This window comes from Lepidochelys kempii, chromosome 7 (assembly GCF_965140265.1).
Source record: "Lepidochelys kempii isolate rLepKem1 chromosome 7, rLepKem1.hap2, whole genome shotgun sequence".
Classification (NCBI taxonomy): domain Eukaryota; kingdom Metazoa; phylum Chordata; order Testudines; family Cheloniidae; genus Lepidochelys; species Lepidochelys kempii.
This window is the reverse complement of record NC_133262.1, coordinates 41,257,328-41,284,419: the sequence shown is the minus strand read 5'-3', so window position 1 is coordinate 41,284,419 and position 27,092 is coordinate 41,257,328. Positions and strand designations below refer to the sequence as shown.

Below are 27,092 nucleotides of genomic sequence, written 5' to 3'. Positions count from 1 at the left end.
GGAAGTGAAAACTGGCTTCCCTGCCACGTAAATGTTGCTCGGTACCTCACATGCATTGCAACTTAACATGCAAAATAAAAAAACAACTTATTTTGGCTTCATGCAAATACTTTGGAAAGTACTTCCTTATCCAATAATTAGATTTACATTTAAGTTGTTGGTGAGCAAGTCTCCTTGTTTCAAACAGACATCCCATAGCTTTAGTATTACTATTACAAATTAAACTGTTAAATCTTTCAGTGTGTAGCATTTCTGATATTATAAAGCAATGCAGTTTTACATAAGAACGGCCATACTGGGTCAGACTAAAGGTCTATCTAGCCCAGTATCCTGTCTTCCCACAGTAGCCAATGCCAGGTGCCCCAGAGGGAATGAACAGATCAAGTGATCCATCCTGTCACCCATTCCTAGCTTCTGGCAAACAGAGGCTGAGAATACCATTCCTACCCATCTTGGCTAATAGCTATTGATGTACCTATCCTCCATGAATTTATCTAGTTCTTTTTTGTACGTCATCACAGTTGGCCTTCACAACATCCTCTGGCAAAGAGTTCCACAGGTTGACTGTGTGTTGTGTGAAGAAGTACTTCCTTCTGTTTATTTTAAACTGCTGCCTATTAATTTCATGTGGTGACCGTTAGTTCTTGTATTATGAGAAGGAGTAAATAACACTTCTTTATTTACTTTCTCCACATGATTTTATAGACCTCTATCATATCCCTCCTTAGTAGTCTCTTTTCAAGATGAAAAGTCCCAGTCTTATTAATCTCTCCTCATATGGAAGCTGTTCCATACCCTCTAATCATGTTTGTTGCCCTTTTCTGAACCTTTTCCAATTCCAATGTATCTTTTTTGAGATGGGACGACCACATCCACCCGCGGTATTCAAGATGTGGGCATACCATCGATTTATATAGAGGTGACGTGATATTTTCTGTCTTATTATCTATCCCTCAATGATTCCCAACATCCTGTTAGCTTTTTTGACCACCGCTACACATTGAGTGGATGTTTTCAGAGAACTATCCACTATGACTCCAAGATCTTTCTTGAGTGGTAAGAGCTAATTTAGACCCCATCATTTTATATGCATAGTTGGGATTATGTTTTCCAAAGTGCGTTACTTTACATTTATCAACACTGAATTTACTCTGCCATGCTGTTGCCCAGTTACCCAGTTTTGTGAGATCCCTTTGTAGCTCTTTGCAGTCTGCTTGGGACTTAACTATCTTGAGTAGTTTTGTATTCTCTGCAAATGTTGCCATCTCTCTATTTACCCGTTTTTCCAGATCATTTATGAATACGTTAAATAGTGCTGGTCCCAGTACAGACCCCTGGGAGACACCACTATTTACCTGTCTCCATTTTGAAAACCAGTTACTGATCCCTGAGAGGACCTTCCCTCTGATCCTATGACAGCTTACTTTGATTAAGAGCCTTTGATGAGGGACTTTGTCAAAGGCTTTCTGAAAATCTACATACACTATAGCCACTAGATCACGTTGGTCCACATGCTTGTTGACCCCCTCAAAGAATTCTAGTAGATTGGTGAGGCATGATTTCCTGTTACTAAAACCATGTTGACTCTTCCTCAACAATGATGTTCATCTATATGTTTGACAATATTGTTCTTTATTATAGTTTCAACCAGTTTGCCTGGTAATGAAGTCAGGCTTACCGGTCCGTAATTGCCAGGATCACCTCTGGAGACCTTTTTAACAATTGGCGTCACATTAGCTATCCTCCAGTCATTTGGTAGACAAGCTGGTGTAAATGATCAGTTACAAACCACAGTTAATAGTTCTGCAATTTCACATTTGAGTTCCTTCAGAACTCTTGGGTGAATACCATCTGGTCCTGGTGAGTTATTACTGTTTAATTTATCAATCTGTTGAAAAACCTCTAATGACACCTCAACCTGGGACAGTTCATCACATTTGTCACCTAAAAAGAATGGCTCAGATTTGGGAATCTCCCTCACATCCTCAGATGTGAAGACCGATGCAAAGAATTAATTTAATTTCTTTGCAATGGCTTTATCGTCCTTGAGTGCTCCTTTAGCATCTTGAACTTCCAGTGGCCCCACTGGTTGTTTAGCAAGCTTCCTGCTTCTGATGTACTTAAACATTCTTTTGCTATTACTTTTTGAGTCTTTGGCTAGCTGTTTTTGAAATTCTTTTTGGCCTTACTAATGATATTTTTACACTTCACTTGCCAGAGTTTATGCTACTTTCTATTTTCCTCACTAGGATTTAACTTCACTTTTTAAAGGATGACTTTTTGCCTCTCACTGCTTCTGTTACTTTGTTGGTTAGCCACGGTGGCACTTTTTTGGTTCTCTTAGTATATTTTTTAATTTAGGGTATACATTTCAGTTGAGCCTCTATTATGGTGTCTTTTAAAAAAGTTGCCATGCAGCTTGCAGGGAATTCACTTTTGCCAATGTACTTCTTAATTTCTGTTTAACTAACTTCCTCATTTTTTTGTAGTTCCGCTTTCTAAAATTAAATGCTACTGTGTTGGGCTGTTGTGGTGGTTTCCTCGCCACAGGGATTTTATATTTAATTATATTATGGTCACTATTACCAAGCAGTCCAGCTACATTCACCTCTTGGACCAGTTTTCAGAGTAACAGCCGTGTTAGTCTGTATTCACAAAAAGAAAAGGAATACTTGTAGCACCTTAGAGACTAACCAATTTATTTGAGCATGAGCTTTCGTGAGCTACAGCTCACTTCATCGGATGCATACTGTGGAAAATACAGAAGATGTTTTTATACACACAAACCATGAAAAAATGGGTGTTTATCACTACAAAAGGTTTTCTCTCCACCCACCCCACTCTCCTGCTGGTAATAGCTTATGTAAAGTGATCACTCTCCTTACAATGTGTATGATAATCAAGGTGGGCCATTTCCAGCACAAATCCAGGGTTTAACAAGAACGTCTGAGGAACAGGGGGTAGTAGGAAAAAACAAGGGGAAATAGGTTGCCTTGCATAATGACTTAGCCACTCCCAGTCTCTATTCAAGCCTAAGTTAATTGTATCCAATTTGCAACTAAATTCCAATTCAACAGTCTCTCGCTGGAGTCTGGTTTTGAAGTTTTTCTGTTGTAATATCGCAACTTTCATGTCTGTAATCGCATGACCAGAGAGATTGAAGTGTTCTCCGACTGGTTTATGAATGTTATAATTCTTGACATCTGATTTGTGTCCATTTATTCTTTTACGTAGAGACTGTCCAGTTAGACCAATGTACATGGCAGAGGGGCATTGCTGGCACATGATGGCATATATCACATTGGTGGATGTGCAGGTGAACGAGCCTCTGATATAGTGTGGCTGATGTTATTAGGCCCTGTGATGGTGTCCCCTGAATAGATATGTGGGCACAGTTGGCAACGGGCTTTGTTGCAAGGATAGGTTCCTGGGTTAGTGGTTCTGTTGTGTGGTATGTGGTTGCTGGTGAGTATTCGCTTTAGGTTGGGGGGCTGTCTGTAGGCAAAGACTGGCCTGTCTCCCAAGATTTGTGAGAATGTAGATCCTTGATAATGCGTTGGAGGGGGTTTAGTTGGGGGCTGAAAGTGGCATTCTGTTATTTTCTTTGTTAGGCCTGTCCTGTAGAAGATGACTTCTGGGAACTCTTCTGGCTCTATCAATCTGTTTCTTCACTTCCGCAGGTGGGTATTGTAGTTGTAAGAATGCTTGATAGAGATCTTGTAGGTGTTTGTCTCTGTCTGAGGGGTTGGAGCAAATGCGGTTGTATCGCAGAGCTTGGCAGTAGACGATGGATCGTGTGGTGTGGTCAGGGTGAAAGCTGGAGGCATGTAGGTAGGAATAGCAGTCAGTAGGTTTCCGGTATAGAGTAGTGTTTGTGACCATTGTTTATTAGCACTGTAGAGTCCAGGAAGTGGATCTCTTGTGTGGACTGGACCAGGCTGAGGTTGATAGTGGGATGGAAATCGTTGAAATCATGGTGACGCTTCCTCAGCTCTCGTCCCCTAACGCCCCTACTCTACTTGCGCTATATTGATAACATCTTCATCATCTGGACCCATGGAAAAGAAGCCCTTGAGGAATTCCACCACGATTTCAACAATTTCTATCCCACCATCAAAAATTTCAAAACCAGACTCCAGCGAGAGACTGTTGAATTGGAATTCATTTGCAAATTGGATACAATTAACTTAGGCTCGAATAGAGCCTGGGAGTGGCTAAGTCATTATGCAAGGCAACCTATTTCCCCTTGTTTTTTCCTACTACCCCCCCCCAACCCCGTTCCTCAGATGTTCTTGTTAAACCCTGGATTTGTGCTGGAAATGGCCCACCTTGATTATCATACACATTGTAAGGAGAGTGGTCACTTTAGATAAGCTATTACCAGCAGGAGAGTGGGGTGGGGGCAGGTATTTTTTCATGCTTTGTGTGTATAAAAAGGTCTTCTACACTTCCAACAATATGCATCCGATGAAGTGAGCTGTAGCTCACGAAAGCTTATGCTCAAATAAATTGGTTAGTCTCTAAGTTGCCACAAGTACTCCTTTTCTTTTTGCGAATACAGACTAACACGGCTGTTATTCTGAAACCTATCCAACTCCTTGTTGCTTTTCCCTTGACCCTTGCCTACCTTTCTGGCTCTCTCTCCTCCCAGGGATTAACTGTAGACTACCCTCTATAGTCCCAAACCCACCTCTCTTCACCCAGGGAGTGACTCTGGGCTACTTCCCTGGAGCCCCTAGCTGCTCTCAGTTCCTGGGCTTTCTACAAGCCCCTTCTTTTCCCACCCTGGATTTGTGCTGGAAATGGCCCACCTTGATTATCATACACATTGTAAGGAGCGTGATTACTTTACATAAGCTATTACCAGCAGGAGAGTGGGGTGGGGGGAGAGAAAACCTTTTGTAGTGATAAACACCCATTTTTTCATGGTTTGTGTGTATAAAAACATCTTCTGTATTTTCCACAATATGCATCCGATGAAGTGAGCTGTAGCTCACGAAAGCTTATGCTCAAATAAATTGGTTAGTCTCTAAGGTGCCACAAGTACTCCTTTCCTCTTGGACCAGGTGCTCCACTTAGGACTAAATCAATAATTGCCTTTCCTCTTTAAAATGCTTAAGTGTTTAGAAAATAATTTGCCTTTCATGGGGGATGATTTTTGGCACTTGGAATGGGATAGTACTGTTGGCTCTTCTGTCTGAGACTAAAATTTCTTTATCTTTCCAGGTCTCAGTCTTTACCACAGATGAAGACGAGTAGATTTTTCTTCTTTTCCAAAGATGATGAAAGATTAAGAGGTACAACTGAACTTATCCAAATTTTTCCTACAGGATGATGGAATTTAACAAAGAGGCATTGTAACAAATTATATTAGTATAATATTTAATTCACGTGGGATGGTATAGGGATTAATTAGAATGTTTCAGTATTTGAAAATGTAAAGTCCAATGTTAAAAGCTACATTTTGAAAACTGTTGAGGCACTTTGGGCTGTAAAACCAGCCATCTCCTTGAGTATCAATTGCAAGGTTCTTCTGCTTACCCAAGCCTTATTGGAGAAAGTGACTTAAGTTTGCTTTTTTGGAAGGATTGCTTAGTGTGGAGTTTCCATTGTCTTGGGACATGTTTGGGTTTTTTAAAAATATATGATTAATGCACCCCCATGGTTTGATAGGTGCATTATAAATAGACTGCTAATAGCAGGGTTTAAGGTGAATCAGTCTAAAAAAGCAGACACAAGTCTATATTTTCACCAATGGTTTGTTGTTAAAATTTGAGCTAAAACAATGTGTCTCTTATACATTCAAAATAGCTTATCCTGGTAACTTTCCATATACAAATTCAAATTAATTGATAATGTTACTACAATTTTTTCAAACAAAAGCTTATAAGAAAGAAAATGGTTAAGTTGTGTTTTAACCTGGCTCAAAGTTGTTCTGATGCATCTCTTGTGTAGATGGTCCTAAGCTGTTCCGCAGATCATCAAACCTCAATGAAGAAAAAGATAATTGGGAAAACCAACGTAGATTGTTACTTGAGGTGAGTGATTAAAGCTGTAATTCAGTAACAACTGAAAGAGTTCATTATGATGGCAGGGGAGGGGTTGCTTGTGGAAAAAAAGTGGCTTATTTTGTTCATTTTAATAAAAATGAATCATTTGGACTTTCAGAATGGCCTAATATCCTACTAAGACCAGGGAGTTTTGTGAAATAAAAATTAACTGTCTGTATAATATATATAATTTGTGTATTATGTCCACTTAAACTGTTGATTTGTTATAACTGCCAGAGCTGGCTAATTTCTGTTAAATATAAAAGCAAAGCAGGTTTAAAAGAGCAATTTGTGAGTTTATAAACTGGATTTAATGCCATTTAACATTTTAATATTTCCAGGAATGCCGGAAGAAACATAAGGATGCAAGAAGAAAAGTTAAAGCAAAACAATAAGTTTGACAGTGCTAGCCAGCAATGTTTCTTGATACATGTATATTGTATTACAACAAAATGAAAATGTCTGGGTTCAGACTTGTGGTCTTTCAGAGGTTTAACAGGAAAAATATTGCAGCTGAACTGAAAATAAACTGTTAGAAACTTTTCAAGTTTTGAACAGCTGTCGGGATAACAGGTCTGTAAATATGGCCATTTTTATGTGTACAGTTGCACTTATTGTTATGTGGGGATATCTGTTAATTTGAACAGATGGAATGGGTGTGTGTGTGTATATACACACTTTTTTTTTTTTTTTTAACTTTGGAGAAAATTGCTTTGAGTGTAACGTTGCTGCTTTATCGGATACTTTTAGTGTTCAGTGCAATGTAGTTTGTATTTGGCTATATTTTTTTATGTTTTCTGGGTCCAGTCCTGCAAGGGGCTGAGAATCTACAGCAGTGACTGAAATGGATGGGAGTTGAAAGCATTCAGCTCCTAACAGAGGTTCTCAGTAACATGTGGGATTGGCGTTCTGTGTTTAGCAAGATACAGAGCCTTTAAGATTTGTTTTGCTAACAATCAAAATATTTATTGTAATTACCAAAATAAAAAATTATACAGGAAGTTCATGAAAGTGTTTAAGTAACTGGAAAGATTTATAAAATATGTATGGACTTCTAATTCTTTGCACAAAACCTACCTTTCCATTTTTTAAATAAAGGTTTATTCATCTGTAAAACTTAAGACAACTTTTGGTGGGGTTGTCTTTGCTCTTGAGTGATTATACATCACATACAAATTTATATTCATACAATTATGTAGAACATAGGCTTTTAAGAGTAGTGGCTGCTTTTCAGGAATTTCAAACTACTATCAGGAATCTAACTCATTTAATATAGTGAAAATTGAGACATAGAGCATCCTTGTGCTCTACTAGAGACAAATACTTTGGTTTCAATTCCTAGCCTCTTCGTGGACTGACAGAAGATAAGGGACAGCTGAAGGTCTGCGGCCTATTAAACCATGGCAGTGATAGCTAAAGGGAGAGCCAAGCCAGCTCATTCTGGCTGGAATGTTAGAGGCCAAGAAACAATCTGGCACTGGATGAGTTAAAGCAGTAAAAATCAGAAGCATTGTCAGGTATGCCAAAGAACCCAAGCAGAGGCAAAGATACAACAATATTTCTCTTCTCAAAGTCTGAATTAAGTAATCTCCTACTCTGTGTGAGATTGTTGTAGAAGGAAATGTTTGTTAGTGGTTTCTCCACTAAGGGAATGGATATATCCCATTGCTAGATTTAAATCACCTAACATACAAATCTCTATTTCTAATTTCTTCTGTCTTGCATTGTTGTGCATTCTGGAGAGATAGCAATATGGACACGTTTTTCCAAAGTACAAATTATGTATAAAGATGGCAGGTAGGGTAAACCATCTTGGGATATATTTCCAGAGTGGTGCAAAATGAGCTGCTCTGAGGACTGAATCATGGCTCATAGTTACATGAGAATAAGGTATGTGAATAGGTTCCATGGCTGCTTTCAGAAATAAAAGCAAAATGTTCTTCTGATTTGGCTTCCCCTTAGTGTCTTCAAACAACACAACATACCCAGTTGTATAAACAAATTAATGAAACTCTAGGAAGTAAGCAAGCTATTTCTCCTACAGCTAGAAAGAAATGTGTAGTTGTTTTTAACTATATGGTACACAGTACCTGGAAGGCAGTTTGATACTGCAGTGCCTGGAGGTGGGAGTGTGTAAGTTCCTGAATAATTAAAATCAGTAATGAACAAGTTAGGCACGTTATGGTTGCTGCATGGGAGTAGTCTACACACATGCCACATCAGCAGTTTCAGAGTCCACAGCTGGAGTTGGCTATCAAGAGAACTGTTAAGAATGTGTGCAGCTTCTTTTACAGTGAGCTGTGGACAGCTTCCCTGATTACCACAGAGTCAGAAAGCCACTGAGTAGGCATGTTACTTCTCCATTTGCACCCAGACACAGATGCTGCCCTTCAGGCAGTAGGCAGCATGTAGGCAGCATGTTGGTCAGAGCAACTACAATGATGACTCTGAAAGGTGGTTCCCCTCTCACAATACTACTAGTACTTAGTGGACATGGACACAGTTTAGGCCTTACTTGGGTTTGTTTTGGGGGGTTTTTTGTTGGTTGGTTGGTTAGTTTGGGCAGAGGGCAGGGAGCTGTTTTGTTTTGAGAGGATATACTACTTTGACTTTTCTACATCCTCCTTGCATCCCGTTACAGAGAGGTGGTTGTTACATCTGTTTAACTTGTAAATGGTTTTATTCGCAAAAGGTAGAATCTGAACAAGATGGCAAGCTGGAAAGACAAAAAGTGGAATAGGGACATTTTCGGTTTTGGGAAGCCATTTTTTTTCATCTTGTACTTCGATCTCTGGGGTTTCCAACTTTTACATCCTTGTAGTTGTTGGTATTGAATTATGGCTGTTTCTTATCCTTCAAGTGGCTTGCAAGGAGTGCAAGGTAATGGTGTTCTCATCAGTTATTTCCAGCAATCTTAATTGAAGTATGACCCTGCTCACAGAGGAAACAGGACCATGCTTGCTGCAAGGCTTAGACAGAAGCACAGAGAGAGAGTGCACAAGTCAGTGATAGAATCGGGATGAGAACCTGGGGCCCAATTTTTCAGAAGCACCTAGTGATTGTGATGGGCATCCAGAAATTGAGGCAAACATGACACCTGAAAGAAAGGTAATTGTCCAAGTACTGAGCACCTATTCTTTGAAAATTAAGGGTTATTAGAGTATTACAAGTTTGGCATTAAATTACAAGGCTATATGTGAAGGAGATGAAATGGCTTCAATTGGATTAGAAAGCTGTGACTGAAAAAAGGGCAAAGCAAAACTTTAAGAGCACGTAAGTTTTTTAAAGGGAATAGGAAAAGTATATAGTCTTTACAACATATGTCAATGTGTCTGTTTGGGGCTGGCCATGATGGGGAAGCATTATTGGGAGCTTCCATGTTGAAGTTTTTATGAGAAATATTAAGTATTTGTCTGTTTTACTTGCTGTAATTCTGCTCCACTTATTTAACTCAGCTTTATATATAGGAAGATATCTTTAACTTCAGCATGTTGGTCAGTTCCTTTGATGCTTTAGATAACTACCTTGCTTTATTTAAAAAAAAAAAAAAAACATGTAATCCTAGAAAAGGACTATGTTAAATTTATTCTGTTAAGTATAATTATGTTCAGTAGCAATGGGATTGTGGAAATTTGTTTTCCTTTATCAGACTCTCTATCTGCTACTGAGGACTTGTCTACACTTAAAACTCTGCAGCGGTGCCACTGTAGCACTCAAGTGAAGATTGTACCTATGCTGATTGGAGGGGTTCCCCCATAGACATCGGTACTCCACCTTTGCGAGAGACGGTAGCTAGATTGATGGGAGAATTCTATCAACCTAGCGCTGTCTATGCAGGGGGCTAGCTTGGTTTAACTGTGTCGCTATGGGGTGTGAATTTTTCACACCCCTGAGTGCCATTATTATACTGGTCTACACTAGGAAATTAGGTCAGGCCTTAGTCATAGAGTTTAAGGCCAGAAGGCACCACCCAATCATCTACTCTGACCTCCTGTATTGCACAGGCCCTCGGCGTCATCCAGCACCTTCACATTAAACCCAACAACTGAAATTAAACCAAAGTATTACAACCTACAGGAGACTAGACAATTATATGCCACAAACTGAGAATAGGAGGGACCGAGAACATCAATGCCGGAGATCTCTGCAATGGCAGAGAAATTGTATACCCAGATAATCCTGGCAAGTAACCCATACTCAAACTCTGCAAAGAAAGGTGAAAAGTCCTTAAGGTCACTGCCAATCTGACCTGGGGGAAAATTCCTTTTCAACCCCATAATCATTTTTTAGCCCTGAGTCTGTGAGAGAGAGAGAGAGAGAATGCTCAGTACTTTGTTTTCAAGCAAAGGTATTAGAATAATAGACATGTATGACTGGAAGGGACTTCATGAAGTTACCTAATCCATCTCACTGTGGTAGGACCAAGCTTGCCTAGACCATCCCTGACTAGTATAATGCCAGAGGCATTCTTACTGCTTTATCTGGAGAACAGACAGACTTTTGCCACGTGGTGTTTAAAATGTGTTGAATGAGACATCACAGGGGGAGAGATGACACTGGGCAACAGGTGAGGGAATATTACAAAGTACAGTTGCGGTTGCTTGTTCCACTAGGTATCCATTGTTAGCTGTTAAACAATTACTACATTTTAATTAAGTCAAATCAAGAATTTTTTTCTAACTATAGCCACCAGACACTCCGAAGGCCAAGATGGATTCTTTCTAGGTCTCCATCTTCACCAATAATAAATACTCTGCAGTAAGAGTATAACCATACTCTGCAAAATTAACAAAAATTAAGTTTAAGTAAAAACTCTCCTTGTCACCATGATAAGCAGAGATGACTGTACATAGACTGAAGATGTCATAGACAGGTTTTTCTGACCATAAGTGCATTGGTGGGGAGGTAGGGGGAGACATTGTTAATATTAAAAGTTCATCTGAGTCCATGTTCATTATAAAACATAACAACAACACAAAAATTCAACTTAATTGACATCTACTTGAGTCTAGAGTCCCAAAGGAAAGAATTACCTCAATAGAGTTAAAATAGTCTTTAAAAGAACCATAGATTTGTCATCTTACTTGTACTGAAAGACATGTTGCTCCAAGAGGAGATGTCTGTGCAACAACACATTAAAGAACAAATTGAATCTTTAGTAGTTTCGCCGACTGGTGGTTCATCCACCACACCCGGCTCAACTGCGTCCTGCTCAACGGAGCCGTCCGCCATGGGAACCGAGACAAGCATTGCAGGATGTGCGGCTACTCCAACCATACCCTACCCCACTCCAGAGCCTGGCAGCTGCGCCACAACACCATCCAGAACCCTCTGGTGAAAGCCATCGCGCCGCGCCTGGGGGAGGTCTCCATGAACTGCGCCATCCCCGGTACTGACAGCCAGTTGCGACCTGACGTGGTAGTCACCGATGAGGCCCAGAAAAAGATCATCCTCGTTGACATCACGGTCTCCTTCGAGAACAGGACCCTGGCCTTCCGCGAAGGCCGAGCTCGTAAGCTGGAAAAATACACCCCCCTGGCCGACACCCTGAGAGCGAAGGGCTACGAGGTGCAGATGGATGCCCTGATCGTCGGAGCCCTGGGCGCTTGGGACTGCTGCAACGAGTATGTGCTGTGGACCTGTGGGATCGGTCAACGCTACGCACAGCTCATGCGGCGCCTCATGGTCTCGGACACCATCTGATGGTCCAGGGATATCTACATCGAACATGAACATCGAACATCACCGGCCATCGACAGTACCAGGAGGTGTGAGCCGGTACGACATCGTGCATCAACTATGGGAAAGGGACTGAGAGACTTTTTCCATTGGACCATATGAACTGGAACCATAAACTCACTGAACATTAAATCCCACCAAATGAGGGTAGATCCATCCTCATTATCGTATCCACTTATTATACTCCACACCTGAACATAGCCATTATATGGACAACATACTCCCATAGCTCAATGGCTGTGCTTTGCCCCATTAAACTTTTACCCCCAATTGGGGAGATTGCAGATTATGTATTCCTTACGCCACCCGTTCCTAAACCGAATTTCGCACCCCTTGATAATCTGTACCTTATTCCCTGATAAGCAGAAACTTCTATGCTTAAACTCTGTACCGTTTTCTTTTTACTTCAACATTATCTTAATAAAATTTTTAAGGAGTGAAGTCAAGGGGATTGTCCCCTCACGCTATGATAAACTACACAAAAAAGCAACATAAATTTTAAAAAGCAAGCCTACACCATCTAACAGTTCTGCAAAGCATCAGTGGCAGAGGAAAGATCTGCTTCTACTAGTACCATAAAACTAAGTTACACTTCAGCGCTTTATAGAAGACAAGCAAATTGGGAAATAAGATATTTTGTACCAAAATCTTTGATGCTATCAAATTTAGCTGTATTACTTTCATACTCTTTTTCTGAACATAGGCCTCTCAAACTGAAAGGTGACATCCCTGAGTGTCATATTTCTGTCTGTAGTGACAGTTAGGAGAGTTACAGTAAATCAGCATTCCTCCTGCATAGACTCTGAGCAATTTCTTGCACTCAAAACAAAAGCCTTGGTAACTCTGTTATAGCCACTTAAGACCCTGTTGTCTTTGCTTTTTCAACTGACTGCAGGGTGAACCACCTCCTGTGGTATGGCAGGGATGGGTACAAAGGTGCAAGGGGAGATAATCCAAGGCATAAAAATGGAAGTTAGGCACCTAACTTATTGACATCCAATAGGAATAAGATATCTAACTGCCATTTCTGCCTTTTCACTAATCAGCTTTTATTCTCAGTATTCATGCACTTAAAAGCAATGTTTCAAAATTAATTTCACAATTTAAAACTGCTGCACTGTGTCTTGGAAGAAACAGGCTTCTCTCTTCCCACACATCTGTCATATTCATAGCTTTGGCTGCACAGCATCTACCATGTGCTAAACTCTAGTAAAACTTTCCACTAATCACAGGGGGCTAAATCCTGCATCAGACAGTGACATTTTAAGTGAGAGTTTTACCTGTGTAAGGACTTCAAAATTGGGCCCATTGTTATCAAAGTAAATATTTGTGACCTAATACAACTTAGATTTACCAGGGAAAATCATTTACGTAAAGAACAAAACTTTTTTTGGGGTGGGGGCTAAAATAACAAGATGGAGGAACTATCGGACTGTGGGGAGGCCGCTGTGGCACCAGCACTGAAGGCAGGGAACTTGTTTCTTTTCCTCTACTCTCCATGACCTCTCCCAGGCCCTGAAATGCCCAGCTAGTGTGGACTGACAGAACGGAGGAGGCGAGCAAGTGCAGCTGGCTGCCTCAGGGTCTGGCAGGCATGTGAGAAGGACAGAGTGGGGGAATAGAGACAAGGCCTCAAGGAAGTGCAGGGTGAAAGGCTGAGGAAAATAAAATGGGAGGGAGACAGGGACTCAAAAGAGAAATGGAAGAAGAGACAGAATGGAGGTAGGGAGGGGGGCAGAGGAAGAGGGCTCCCCTTGAGTCCAAGCCCCATTTTGTTCTTGTGCAGTCTCATGGGTCATTCCAGGGTCAATTAGAATCAGGCTTTCCACATCTGGATAACCTACATTCACAAAAAGCATGCTCATCCACTTGAGACATTCCCTATACTTTTGAATTATGTTTATGGTTGTCGATATAGCCAATATTTTCTCTAGCATACATGAAGGTAGGGGCGTAAGCTCACTAGCTTTGAATAACGTGGGGCTTGATGGTAAAGATTCTGAGTCATTGCTCTGAATTATCAGGGCTGGCCTTACCATGAGGCAAACTGAAGCGGCTACCTCAAGTGCCAGACTGTGGGGGGGCACCATTAGGACCCAGAGTGTAGAAAATTGTATCTGCTGCTGGTGCGTATGTATTCTCTCTGCTCTAGATGCACAGAGATGGTGGAGTGCTGTGCTGGAGGAAGGAGGGCACAAGAAACATAACAGGCAGGCAGGAGAAAAGGTGAGAAGAAATAACAGAAAGCAGCAGGAGCTGCAGGGAGAGAGAGAAGGAGGAGCCTCTTATGTACCTCTCTAGCACCCCCAGGAGCTTGGACTGATTAACACCAGGTCCTCAGGGAGCTTCCTGTTTCCTGCTGCTTCCCTGAACCCACTTGAGGAGAACAGGCAGTCAGCTGAAGTAGTAGGAGCCAGTTAGGCCCTTAAGACGCTGATATCTTCCCTCACTCAGGCCCTGCTACCAGCCTGCTTATTTGTCCCCTTCGATTGAGCGTTGAGAGCCATTATAGCTGGCACAGAACAGCAGTCATGAGTGAAAGGAAAATGCCCCTCTGGGGCAGCATTCAGAAAAAGAAAGAAAGCTTGTCTGTCTAAGCAGGAAGGAGCTCTCCCGAGATACATAGACACAAATGTTCACAGTGAGCCTTCCGGCCCCAGTGAGGATGAGAGTGGTGAGGAGATGCCTGATCTTCCAGTTAGTCAGAGTGCAGGTGAACTGGCAGTTCACCATCTCATATCTCCATCTCAAATGGATGTAACCATGCACATTCCTGGAGAAGAGTGTGGTGGAGGCTCAAGAAACAGCTGCTGCTGAGTTTAGTTCCTTAAGTCTAGATGATCCAGGACTGTGGATCCCCTTGAGCAGTAACCTGAGGGACTTCCTTGTACTCCATGGGCCACAGCAAGTAAAAACTTCATGTTCCCCAAAGACAATGAAAATAGAAGTTTCCATCCAACACATTACTGGCGTGAAATCCCCAATGGTGACAAAGGGGAGAGGCCATGGCTTATGTACTTAAAAACCCAGAATGCTGCATACTGTTTTTGTTGCAAACTCTTCCAGTCTAATGTTCCAGCCGCATTGGGTTCTACAGGAACAAAGGATTGGAAAACTCAGGCATGCCACAAGAAGGTAGCAAATCACCAAAGAACATTCCATAGGTGGAAAGAGCTTGAGATGAGACTAAAGTTAAAGGCCACCATAGATGATCAGCATCAAGAGAAGATTGCATCAGTGTCTCTTTATTGGCAAAATATTCTGAAAAGGCTCATTGCCATTGAGAGAATGCTTGCTACCCAAAACCTAGCACTGCGTGGCACTTCAGATCAGCTGTATGTGCCAAACAATGGAAACTTCCTTAAAATTGTGGAGCTGATGGCTGAGTTTGATGCTGTACTCCAGGAGCATCTAAGAAGAGTCACCACCCAAGAAATGTGTACACACACCACTACCTTGGAAAAACCATTCAAAATGAGATCATACAGTTACTGGCAACAAAAGTCAAACAGAAGATTGTGGCAGATCTGAAGTCAGCAAGATATTACTCTGTTATTCTGGACTGCAAACCTGACATCGGCCATATGGAACAAATGACTTTAATGGTGCGTTTTGTAACAACAACAGAACCTCGTGAAAATGTCCCTGAAATAGTGACTGTCAGAGAGCATTTTCTAGAATTTATTGACACTGATGATACTACAGGAGCTGGTATCACAAATGTGCTTCTTAAAAAGCTGGAAAATACGGGAATTGCAATAGCTGACCTCAAAGGTCAGGGCTACGATAATGGTGCCAACATGAGAGGAAAGAACAGAGGAGTGCAGACACGGATCCAAGAGTTAAATCCTCGAGCTTTTTTTGTCCCAGGCAGTTCTCGTTCGTTGAACTTGGTGATCAGTGATGCAGCATCAGCTTCTAGTGAGGCTGCTGAATTTTTTAATATAATTCAAAACATCTATGTATTTTTCTCTGCATCAACTCATCGATGGCAAATTTTGAAGAAACATCTGGGAACATCCTCTCTGATACTGAAACCACGGAGTGCCACACGGTGGGAAAGTCAAGTGGAGGCGATAAAGCCTGTCAAACACCAAATTGGGAAGATAGATGATGCCATAGTTGCCATTATGGAGGATAATGCTATGACAGAAGCTGTTCGTGGGAGAACAGTGGCAGAGGGAAATGGAATCACCAGAAACATACATAACTTCAAATTTCTGTGTGGCTTAGTGTTGTGGCATGACATACTGTTTGAAATAAATGTGGTAAGCAAGAGACTCAAAGGTGTTGGCCTTGATATATCTGGAGCAATGGAACAACTGGACAAAGCAAAGTCGTACCTACAGTCTTACCGGTCAGATGATGGATTTCAAAACGTTCTGAAGTGTGCACAGAAGTTGGCAGAGGAACTTGACACTGAAGCTATTTTCCCACCCATTCAAGAATACAAGAGTCACCGAAGAAGAAGACGACATTTTGATTACAAGGCACGGGATAATCCCATAAGAGACCCCAAACAACAATTCAAAGTTGAATTCTTTAACCAGGTGCTAGATTGTGCAATATAGTCAGTTGAAGATTTCATGCAGCTCAAGGAACACAGCAGTATATTTGGGATGTTGTATGATATTTCAAAACTCCTCACTATACCTGAAGAAGACCTACACCAGCAATGCAGGGCACTAGAGACAGTGTTGACACATGATGACATGCGCGATATTGATGCGAGTGATTTAGGTGATGAACTGAAAGCCCTTTCAAGATACATTTCAACAGGATCAACTCCAAAGGCTGCTCTGGAATATATGTGCACAAATAAGATGACCATTCTTTCTCCAAATGTTTTTGTTGCTCTGTGCATACTTCTAACACTTCCTGTAACAGTTGCCACTGGAGAACGCAGCTTCTGCAAGCTGAAGTTAAAAATACATCTATGCTCCACAATGACACAGGAGAGGCTGGTCGGGCCTTGCAACCATCTCAGTAGAGCATGAGCTGGCCCAGACTGTGGACCTTCAGGAAGCAGTTCAAATCTTTACAACCAAGAAGGCACTGAAAGCACCACTTTGATTATTCAAACAGATAAAAATGCCAGTCTTTACTATGCACACAAGAAAAGTTACATTTGCTGTTCAGGCGTTTGAAAGTTAAGTGTTACTTAAAAATTTTTGAACAAGGCATTTTAAGTTGTTAGTTCTCCTTTACTGGGGTAGGCAGCAGAGCACTACCATGAGAGAAGTAGAACAGGAAAAAGGCAGAATTGAGACCTTTCAAAGTTTTGGCCCAAGTGAGGGGGCATTGGGGCGTCATTTGAGCTCCCTGCCTCAGGTTCCAAAATGTGGGCCAGCCCTGTGAATTACGTTAGTGCCTTCTCCCCAAAAGAGGTTGGCTGAATGGGCAGACCCTTCTTTTCTAATGTTTGTGTAGAGCATGTGTGTGCTTATGGCTAGTCAGATTAAAAACCAGGAGTTGGGCTCCCCCCCTTTGTTGGCAATAAAATCCAGTACTAGGACATCACTGGACTATAAAGTTACTGTACTTTGGGTAAGAATTTATCTAGTAATAATTATATATAAAGGTGTGTGGGAGGGCAGTGACTATGGTCCTTCAAACATTTACTATGACACATAGTGCCATCTAGGACAGGTGAGCCCACTGACTTCAATAGAACTACTCACAATAGTGAGCATTTCAATCCAGAGTATGTGTTTTTATGGTCATGCCCTTATCTTAATACATGTCCGGGCCCTTAAGAACTTTTACTTGAAGGCTGCAATCCAGCAAACAGATCAGGACAGAGGTTACCTGCAAAGAACCCCATTGATGTCAGTGGGGCTGTTTGTAAGTGCAAGCATCTGTACCGTGTGCATGCTGGATAACTGTTGAAGTTAGAAGAGAAATTCTTGGAAGGAGTGAGGGTTAATAGGTTATATGAGAGAGGATTTCATTTTCCGTCAGAGTGTCATATCTACCGGTTTCTGTTGGTTTACAGGAAAGAATGTAAAATCCAGTGGCACTTTGTGAAGAAAGGAGCAGCACTCTCATCCTTTTCCCTGTAAATACAGACGTTTATATACAAATCTACACAAAAGTGATTGCTGAGCACAAAATGGCTGCCTTCTCTGATAACACTGCCCTATCTGAATCTAACATCCAACTCATTAAGTTGTTTAGGTGTTTGAGATACTTCAGGCGTGAAGTGTGCTGTACAGAACCACAAACTACTAAAATCTGGTAACAGGAAAAAAGCCTGACCTAGCAAGTGTTAATGACACATTGGATGTAGGATTTGGCTTATTTTAAAATGAAGAAAAGGGCACAATCCACCATCTTTAAACCATATTTTGTATTTTTCACAAGATAGTTTGTCATACTTGAGCATTACAGACATGGGCCACAGATGTTCAGAGGCTTTATTTGGACACTTTCTCCTTTTTTATAATACTTCTCCCCCTCCTCTTTTCTTTTGATCATGTACTTCCTTTTGCATTATTTTGTAAGTCAAATGTATACTATACTACATGTGTGCATCACATGTCTGATATGGGAACTTCAGATGTTTCATTAGAAACCCCTCTTCTTTGTCAGTATTACAATATCAGTCTTTTGTCTTTCTCCTCCTGCAAAGCTGGAAGCATTTTACGTGGTGGGAAGGAGTTGGTGGGGTGATGTACCAATGTCTCACTCATGATGGCACCACTGAGCAGTTTTCAGCATAGGAACTGTGATGCAGAAGGAAAACATATGTCAAGAAAGCAGCAACCAGACTGGAAAAGCAGGAGGGGGGTGGGAGGTGGCCACCAAACTGCTAGAAATAGTGAGCCTAGTGTGATGCAGTATGCCATCAGCATTTCCAAAGCCATAAATTCCAGCTCCTAAAGCCAATTGTTTTTATTGATTTCTCAATTTTTGCCAGTCCCTACAGGGATCAGACTGGAAATATGGAGGCATTAGCATGAAAAGATTCATCTATGAGTGTTTCAGAGCTGCTATGCATAAGCATCTCTGTGCCTGGAGCTATCTAACACCATCTTAAGGATTTAACATGTTTTCAAGCAGCCTGTTTGATTTTCACTTTTAAATTGGCTTTATTGCATCTGAGCTCTGTGCACAAAGACAAATATGCAATAGGCTAAATTTACAAGATTTCTATATTATTCCCTAAACCTGTCTAGTGACTATGTCAGGCAGTTATTGATAATAAAACTACCAAAACATTAAAATAAAATCCTCCCATTATTCAGTCCACGTGATTTGTTATACAGTCCCTAGGTTTTTAATTGCTGTAGTGGAAGATGGGGAAAGGAGAAAACAAAAAAGGGTAGGAGGTAGCATCTGACAGCTGAAGGGGGAGAGTCCAATTCTTGCTTGGACATAGCTTCTAGCTCCGTGTTATATAATAGTAATCTGAATCCCCCACCTCCCATATTCCCACCACCCCCGTCCCTCACACACCTTCCAAAGGATTTATAAATTAAGTGTCATTGGAAATCAGTTGAAGAGCATACCATCTTAGGAACTGCCTCATTATCTGTATACAGAAGCTGCCAATAATATTCTCCTTTGGAAAGAAAGAACTTTTTAAAAAAAAACTTGGTATTTCAGTACTGCAAATTTATCAACATGCAGTTAAATAACTAGCAAATTATAAAAAATTTTATAAAACTGACACTAGTAAATAAATTATCCTCAGCAAAAATCCTCAGTGTGGTACAGTGCCTTGTATTAAAAAGGAAGATGACAGCTGTAGTTTTGTCATCCTAGAAAGGCTGTTGTTTTACTCTGTGCTAAGAGAGCCTTCTGGAAGTGAGAAAAGTGCGATTAGTCATTGTAAATTTTATCATAAATTGTCATTAGGGGCCTATAGCCGTTCACTATGAAATTGGGTATCTTCACACTCCAACACATCCAGTGTGATGCAATTTACTGATAAGTTCCACCAGGAGACTTCAGCTTTGTCTTTTCTGCGAAAAAAGGTGTTTTTTAATAGGTTAACTAGCATGTTAAAATCTTAACATAGACCAAGGCAGTTCACGTTTTAAATGTGTTAGCTGGTCAGTATAAACCCTGTGCTCATCGTTGGATTTCACCTCAAACAGTTCGTATGTTAGACCTACAACTGCCCCATCCACTCTAGAATTTTAACACATGAGCTAGCCTCTCTTTCTAGTATAGAAATGGTCTTTATGGGCAGTAGAAACACTGAGAGGATGGCAATGTAAAGGAGAGAATGTGGGGAATCTAGTTATCTCTTAAAAGAGACGAGAAGAGAAAAAAATGCATTTGTAGAATTACCCAAAATCTGTTACAGAATTTCTCAAGGGGCTGAACTTAGGTAAGTGGAATGAGTGAGGAAGAGGCCAATTTCTGTTCAAAGGCTGCAGTCACACAAGGGCAGCTATGTTTCATGTTGTTTTCACACAAGTTTTAAAATTTGCTTCCACACAAAACGCTGGCACAGAGACAAAACTGCAGCTCCCAGATTTTCCTACCTCATTTGTAACAGCACCAACTAATTAAACACAAACTGCACTTTGGAGCAAAACAGAATTGATTTGTTGCTTCCCACTGCCAGAATAAAAGTTTGGCTAGAAGTGAGGCTGCTTAAGGGGCTTGTATTTGTTTCCCGAACTTCCTTCCCTTCTCACTGGTGGCCGATGTGTCACTAACTCCCGTCCTTTTTCCATTGGGTTCTGCATTTGCAGATCATGGCCTGGCTTTGTGACAATTCAAGCACTTCCTCTTCCCCACACCCCCTGATCACCCAATCAGGCGTACAGAACTAGCATTTCTCAGCTGCCTTAGAAACCAGTTTTACACATGCAGTGCCCCTGTTTATCTTCAGGACATTGTACTTAAGCAACTCCTCATGCTTGCACCGTAGTTCAGTGAAGGAAGCCAATAGTGTTAAATCTCAGTGTTAAATCAGCTTAAATAATAATGGTGCTAGAGTGAATGCAGAATGGCTTTAAAATTAATAGGGTTGGCAAGTTTTTGAGCATAGCGTGCTAGTGGATAGGTAATACCAAATAATTTATTTGTAAGGACAGGAGCCAAGTGATTTCCACTCCTACCAGCAATTACTTCAATTATTTCTGTTTCCTGGCATGGAATGTTTAGTACCTTCCAGCCATGGCATGTATCTTCTCCTCCTCTATATATATTTGTGGTTTGCATTGTCTGTTACTAGTTATTTTACGACCCAGTATAGCTGAGGCTGCAGCTGCTAAACGTTTTGTGTGTAGCTTCCTACTAGCCCTCCCACCCCCAAAATTCCTCTAGTGAATCACCACTTTGACAAGTTTTGGAATATCTCTGTTCTATAGAAATTCATTTCCCCCCTGGCCACAGTCAGACTGTTTATAACAGTTGTGAGTAGTGGGATAACAAATCAGTATCAATCTCACATGCTGTAGTTTAGCAGAGGATTGGTTGCATTTTATCATTATTATTTCCATTAATGCTGCATGATTTTTAAAGTGCCCTGCTCAATTGCATACATTTTTTACATCTTTTTATTTTTGCTGGAGTCATATTCTTTAGCAAAACGTTTTAAGGTTTGGATAAATAATCTTCCCTCTGGTCTCAAAAGGCTTCCGGCTTCTGCAGGATTTTATCTGTGGACATCAACAGGTCTGACTATCTTTCTATCTTGCAATTAGCAGGCCTTCCTAGTGGTTAGGAAGGTAACAGTGCAGCTGTAGACTCTTCTGATCTGCTGAACCCTAATAGGGTTGCCAGGTGTCCAGTTTTTGACCAGAACACAAGGTTGAAAAGGGACACTGACGGCACCAGTCAGCAACGCAGTGGGGCTAAGGCAGGCTCCCTGCCTGCTGTGGCTCTTCACGGCTCTCGGAAGCAGCAGCATGTCCCCCCTCTGGCAGCCAGAGGTCTCTACACACTGTCCCCGCCCCAAGCACTGGCTCTGCAATTCCCATTGGCCAAGGGCTGTGGCCAGTAAGGGCTGTGGGGGCTGTGCCTGCAGATGGGGCAGCGCGCAGAGCCGCCTGGCCATGACTCCATGTCGGAGCCGGAGGGGGGACATGCTGTGCTTCCGGGAGCCGCCTGAGGTAAGTGCTGTCTGCACCCCTGATGCCCTCCCACGCCCCAACCCCCTGTCCCAGCCCTGATCTCCCTCCCTCCTGCCCTTGGTTCCAGCCTGGAGCACCCTCCTACACCTCAAACCCCGCATCCCCAACCACCCTAGAGTCTGCAACCAGGACCAGCTCTAGGCACCAGCAAAGCAAGATGTGCTTGGGGTGGCACAATTCCAGGGGCGGCATTCCGGCCATCTTTTTTTTTTTTTTTTTGCTTGGGCATTTGCGCCCTCGGAGTTTGGGGCAGCAAAAAACCTAGAGCTAGCCCTGTCTGCAGCCCCAGCCAGAGCCCTCACCCACGCATGCCAGCCTCCATTCAGACTGGAAATACGGAGGCACTAGCATGAAAAGATTCAGCCCCCTCCCGCACGCTGAAATCCCTCATTTCTGACCCCACCCTGGAGCCTGCACCCCCAGCCCAGAGCCCATACCCCCTCCCACATCCCAACCCCTGTCGCAGCCCAGAGCCCACTCCCATACTCCGAACCCCTCAGCTCCACCCTCCAGCGTGGGAATATTGAAGTTGCTTTCCACCATTATAGCCTCTCTAGGATACATCTTCCACAGATGTTTCTCCCCTCATCTGGTCCAGTATCTGTAAAGTACCATCACAGTGACAACTATATTACTATGAAAGAAGCAAGATGAAGCCACTCCTAGACAAATAGCTTAGGGAGAAATATGTATTGTCAGAGGGGCTGGAACAAGACTATGGAGAGAGGGTTTTTGTTTTTAGTAGTAAAGAAAATCCTTTCATACCACTGAGGGCTTGTTAAGGTTCTAGAAGAGGGAATAAGATAGACTCATAGACCTTAAGGCCAGAAGGAACCATTATGATCATCTAGTCTGACTTCCTGCACATTGCAGGCCACAGAACCTCACCGCTTTGATTAAACCACTGCTTTAATCAACCCGTAACCTCTGGCTGAGTTACTGAAGTCCTCAAATCATGATTTAAAGACTTCAAGTTCCTGACAATCCACTCTACTCTAGTTTAAATCTGTGCGTGATCTGTTCTCCATGCTGCAGAGAAAGGCGAAAAACCCCCAGTATCTCTGCGAATCTGACCTGAGGGAAAATTCCTTCCTGACCCCAAATATGGCAGTCAGTTGGACCCTGAGCAAGATGTTGAGAAAGAGTGAAGAAGTTGGTTGTAGGGAAGGTAGAAAGGAAACCAGAGGTTTGAATTCCATAGTTTGAGGAGGATTATCTGAATGTTCTGTAGTGTTCACAGCACTAGCATTTGTGCCATGTTACTGAGAAGAACCTAGTGTAAAGTCTGAGTCTCCCATATGATGTTTTATGTTAACATGAATTGTAAACTGTAGCTTTTCCCCCTTCTTTCACACAGATGGTACTCTTAAACTTTTTTTATCACATCAAAGTAACAAAGAAGAAAGTAGAAAAAGATACAAAGAGGCATGTTTTCAATGCAGTTGTTAATGCAGGTTGAAGGGGTAGGGAAATATTAGGGTAAAGCATTTAGCAGACTGAATGATAGCTGGTTCTGCCAGTACTGAACATGCTGTAGTGCATTGTGAGCATATCAATCCTAAGGTTAATGTTTAATTGCATAACCTATTTATTTTACTTGCAAGTTGTACCAGAATATATAAACCCTCTCCCAGTCAAAGACCTACAGGCTAGGAACAGGTAGCTTTACCATTTGTTTTAGGAATATGGTATTATTTTATCATATTCAAGGCGATTTCAACAGGGATAAGGCCCTTAAAGACTGCAAGCAGCTGAATGAAGATCATTTACAAAAACCATTTTAAAGGCAAAAACAAGTTTCAAAGTCCTTCAAGAAATGTATTTAAACAGCTGATCTTTATATGGTTCCTATTACCCAAACATTTGACCTGTTGATTCAACAATATATACAGGGATGACTTCACCCCCATTACAAATGCCATCTTTGGGGTGAAAGGGAACAGGTGTTAACCCATACGTATCGCTTTAGCCAGGAAGTAAAAGTTTTTTTTCTAGCTGAAGCTCCACGATTTAGTTGGTTTTGTTTGTTTTTTTTTCCATGTAGGCAGAGTTTAATCAATAGGAATTTGGCCAGGATACCTACTCCTGTGGAAGATGTCATGAGATTCTGTCAGGACCTCCATTTTACACCTCATTGTTAGAATATCATCTTCAGTAACACAGTATCCTCTAACAGTATGCCAAGGTAGTGGTTAAGAATTTGGCTGAAATAGGCCATTGTTTGAACTTACACTCTTCGAACTTGGATGCAGCAAGCCATGTCTTGTACCTTTGCAGAGGGAGGCTTCACTTTATTTGGATTTGGCCCTTACAAAGGAAAGATATTTTTATTTATTTTTCGGTTTACACTCTGCTTAGGCATTCCGAGTCCTTTCCTGCTCCAACATTAACTTAAACTTTCATTTCTGCAAAATTTCCTTCCTAGCACAGGTCTCTGGGTGATTTTTCAGCTCATCTAACCTGAAAACTGGCTATAGCTAGGTTTTTGTGTGGCTCAGATTATATTTTTCCATTAAGGATTTATGCTTACACTTGATCAAAATACTTGTAAATGGAGAAAGCACTAAAAATAGATAGATACACATATTTTTTCAGGGACTAACCTACACAGGTCCCTCTGGATAAACAAGGTAACACTATAGGCTTTTCTCCTCCATCTTTAATCTTTGTTACAGACACAATTAATGTCTTAGCATTCGAACTTGACTATAAAAATGACAACTGAACAACTCTGGGCCAGATTATTTCTTCACTTATACCTGATTTACAGGAGTTTAAGAGGAGAGTCAGAACTGTGTTTTTCCATAAGTCAGTTATATAGAGAAAATAGAAAAGGAGTACCCTTTTCTTTTTGCGAATACAGACTAACACGGCTGAAACCTGTCATAGAGAAAATATTTACAAAAGCTTTTAAGAGTAGACCCCAGGAACTGTGCCTAGTAGTCTGATTTTGGTGAACTTTGGAGGGGGAAAATCCAGCCACTTTGCTTTACCATTTGTTTTTATGATGGCCTTTTCATTGGCATTTCTGTATTATTGCTTTGGTAACAATGTACTCAGCCTTTTGCAAGATGTGAAAGACAACATGTTTTTTATAACATTAACAGGTACAAAATTCTTTGAGAGCAAGTGTGACCCTATTAAGTCAATTGGGTTTTGCCACCTACTTCATCTGGTTCACAGTTTGACCCTTTACACCCTGTAACTTCCCCATTACTCTCTAGCAAAAAACCACGGTCATACAATGCCTTTACCAATGACCTAAATGTTGGGGCGTGAGAGCTCTCTGGCATGTCTCACAAGCAATTTAATTAGGGGCTGGTATTCACATGAAAAAATTTCAGCTCCATTCATGGTGTTCTTTCCATAGGCAGGCCCTGGTGTGATAGATTGCAGTGTACATGGAGGGAGTTGAAGGTTATTTGCGAAGAAAATAACACTTTACATTTGTTCATATCACTAGAAAAATTACTTACTCATACCTCCACCAGCACATCCGAAAGCTTGCAGGAATGTACATAAAACTCAGATACAAAACAAATACAATTTGAAGAAACTTATGACGGGTCTGAACTAACTTGAAAGTGTCAACAACAGTGCAGACAACATGAGGTTTGTGGGAAAATTGCTTCCTTCTGTGCAATGACACATCAGGGAGTACTGACCATCTCATTCCACAATTATAGCTTTATTCTGCCCACAGAACCACATGGATTCCACTGGTTTCAAAGGGAGTCTCATGTACATGTAAGGGGACAATTTGGCCCATCTAAAACACTATAGTATTGTACAATAATGGCCCCTGACATTGTAGCTTAAAATGGGGTTATTGAAGATTCAGTTTGGCAGTCCTTATCCAATTATAATTCCCAAGTAGAGTAAACTCAGTGAGGAATTTTACCTAAGTAAGGACTGCAGAATTTGTACTAGTAGTAACATTATTGAATGGAGAGTTTAAGTGCTTTGTTTGCACATGCAGTTTCTTATTTTGTTGTTGTTTTTTTCCAGGTGCAGTACATGCATACTGGGTGCATCTTTCGTATACTTGCTTTGTGTCGTGGGCCCTGGTGACTAAGCTATTTACTGGCAGGCAGGTTACTACTCTTTTTAAATTAAGGGCTGTGTAGAGAGTCTTTCCTTTGATTGCAACTGGATTGGGCCCTCAGTGCTGGAGATCTTGGTTCAATCCCCACTCATGACTGATATCTGTATACATGCAATCATACACTGATATCTGTACACATGCAATTTGTAATATGTACATTATGTTCCCACCTTTGAAAATTGACTCCCTAATGCTATTATGTTTGAAGTGCGGTGATTGATCATATTTATCCAGACATCCTTATTCATTTATTCCCTGGTTTCCATGTAGTTTGTGTCATATTGCACAGGTTTAGTCACATGAACGTTTTCCTCATGTCAGATCAAAATACACCAGTGACTCTTATAACCCTTCTGAAGGTTCATAGAAACAACAGCCTCAGACATCTGTATTTCTCTTGGTATACATTTAGGCCTCTTACTGGATCTCTCTGTTGTTTGTCCAACATTCAGACAATCTGAGTCTTACTTGATTAGGAGCAGAAGAGGAAGTGTATTAGGTTTTCCATTTCATAGCAACAGGCAATGTGTCCCCTCCCCCACGTCCCCTCCCATCCTCAGCCAAGGCGTGTCCTTGACTTTCAGCAAATAGACTAACACAGAATAGGGGAAGCAGCAGCAATATCAGGCACTCAGGTAACAATTGTACCAGTGCCAGTTTTACTGTGTGTGTGTCATATGAAACAGGGAGAGTTGATTTTGTAAAAGAGTTGCTGAAGTGCATTTGCTAAGCTACTTGCTTGTGTTTTGTCTGCTTGCTAATTTCAATTCAGAATGCTTTAAAATAGTCTTTTCTTGGCCCTGTCTTCTTTCCTTCCCTCTTCCAGTGATCAAGCAGCTTCAAAAGAATTTTATCTGATAATACATCAGCAGGTATTTGAAATGTATTCTTCTGTTGCTTTGGAAACAAGAACTAAAGCAAGATAACTTTGAATGGTTTGACATAAAAGGTCCATACTTCAAGGGTTTTGCTTATACGTAAATAGAGCTTGAATTAATATATTAATGTGTTTTCAGGCAAATCTGTTAGATAAAAACATTTTTAAAAATCAAGGAAGGAAATTAGTCATTGGGTAGTTCAAATCAACTAGAGTTTGCCACACTG

At 41.3% G+C, this 27,092-nt stretch overlaps 1 protein-coding gene across 7 annotated transcripts in view; it reads left to right on the top strand.

Moving 5' to 3' along the window:
* The window catches only part of NOL8 (nucleolar protein 8), a 79,644-nt gene that overhangs the window by 24,273 nt on the left and 28,279 nt on the right, over window positions 1-27,092 (top strand). For 5 of the 7 annotated variants that reach the window (XM_073352339.1, XM_073352341.1, XM_073352344.1 and 2 more), the window contains 3 exons: window positions 5,227-5,297; window positions 5,956-6,038; window positions 6,392-6,601. In XM_073352339.1, the coding sequence (XP_073208440.1) occupies window positions 5,227-5,297; window positions 5,956-6,038; window positions 6,392-6,445 (208 nt within the window). In that variant the 3' untranslated portion in view covers window positions 6,446-6,601. Of the gene's footprint in view, window positions 1-5,226; window positions 5,298-5,955; window positions 6,039-6,391; window positions 6,602-27,092 lie in introns of those variants that run through there. The other 2 variants (XM_073352343.1, XM_073352346.1) reach the window with 1 other exon arrangement.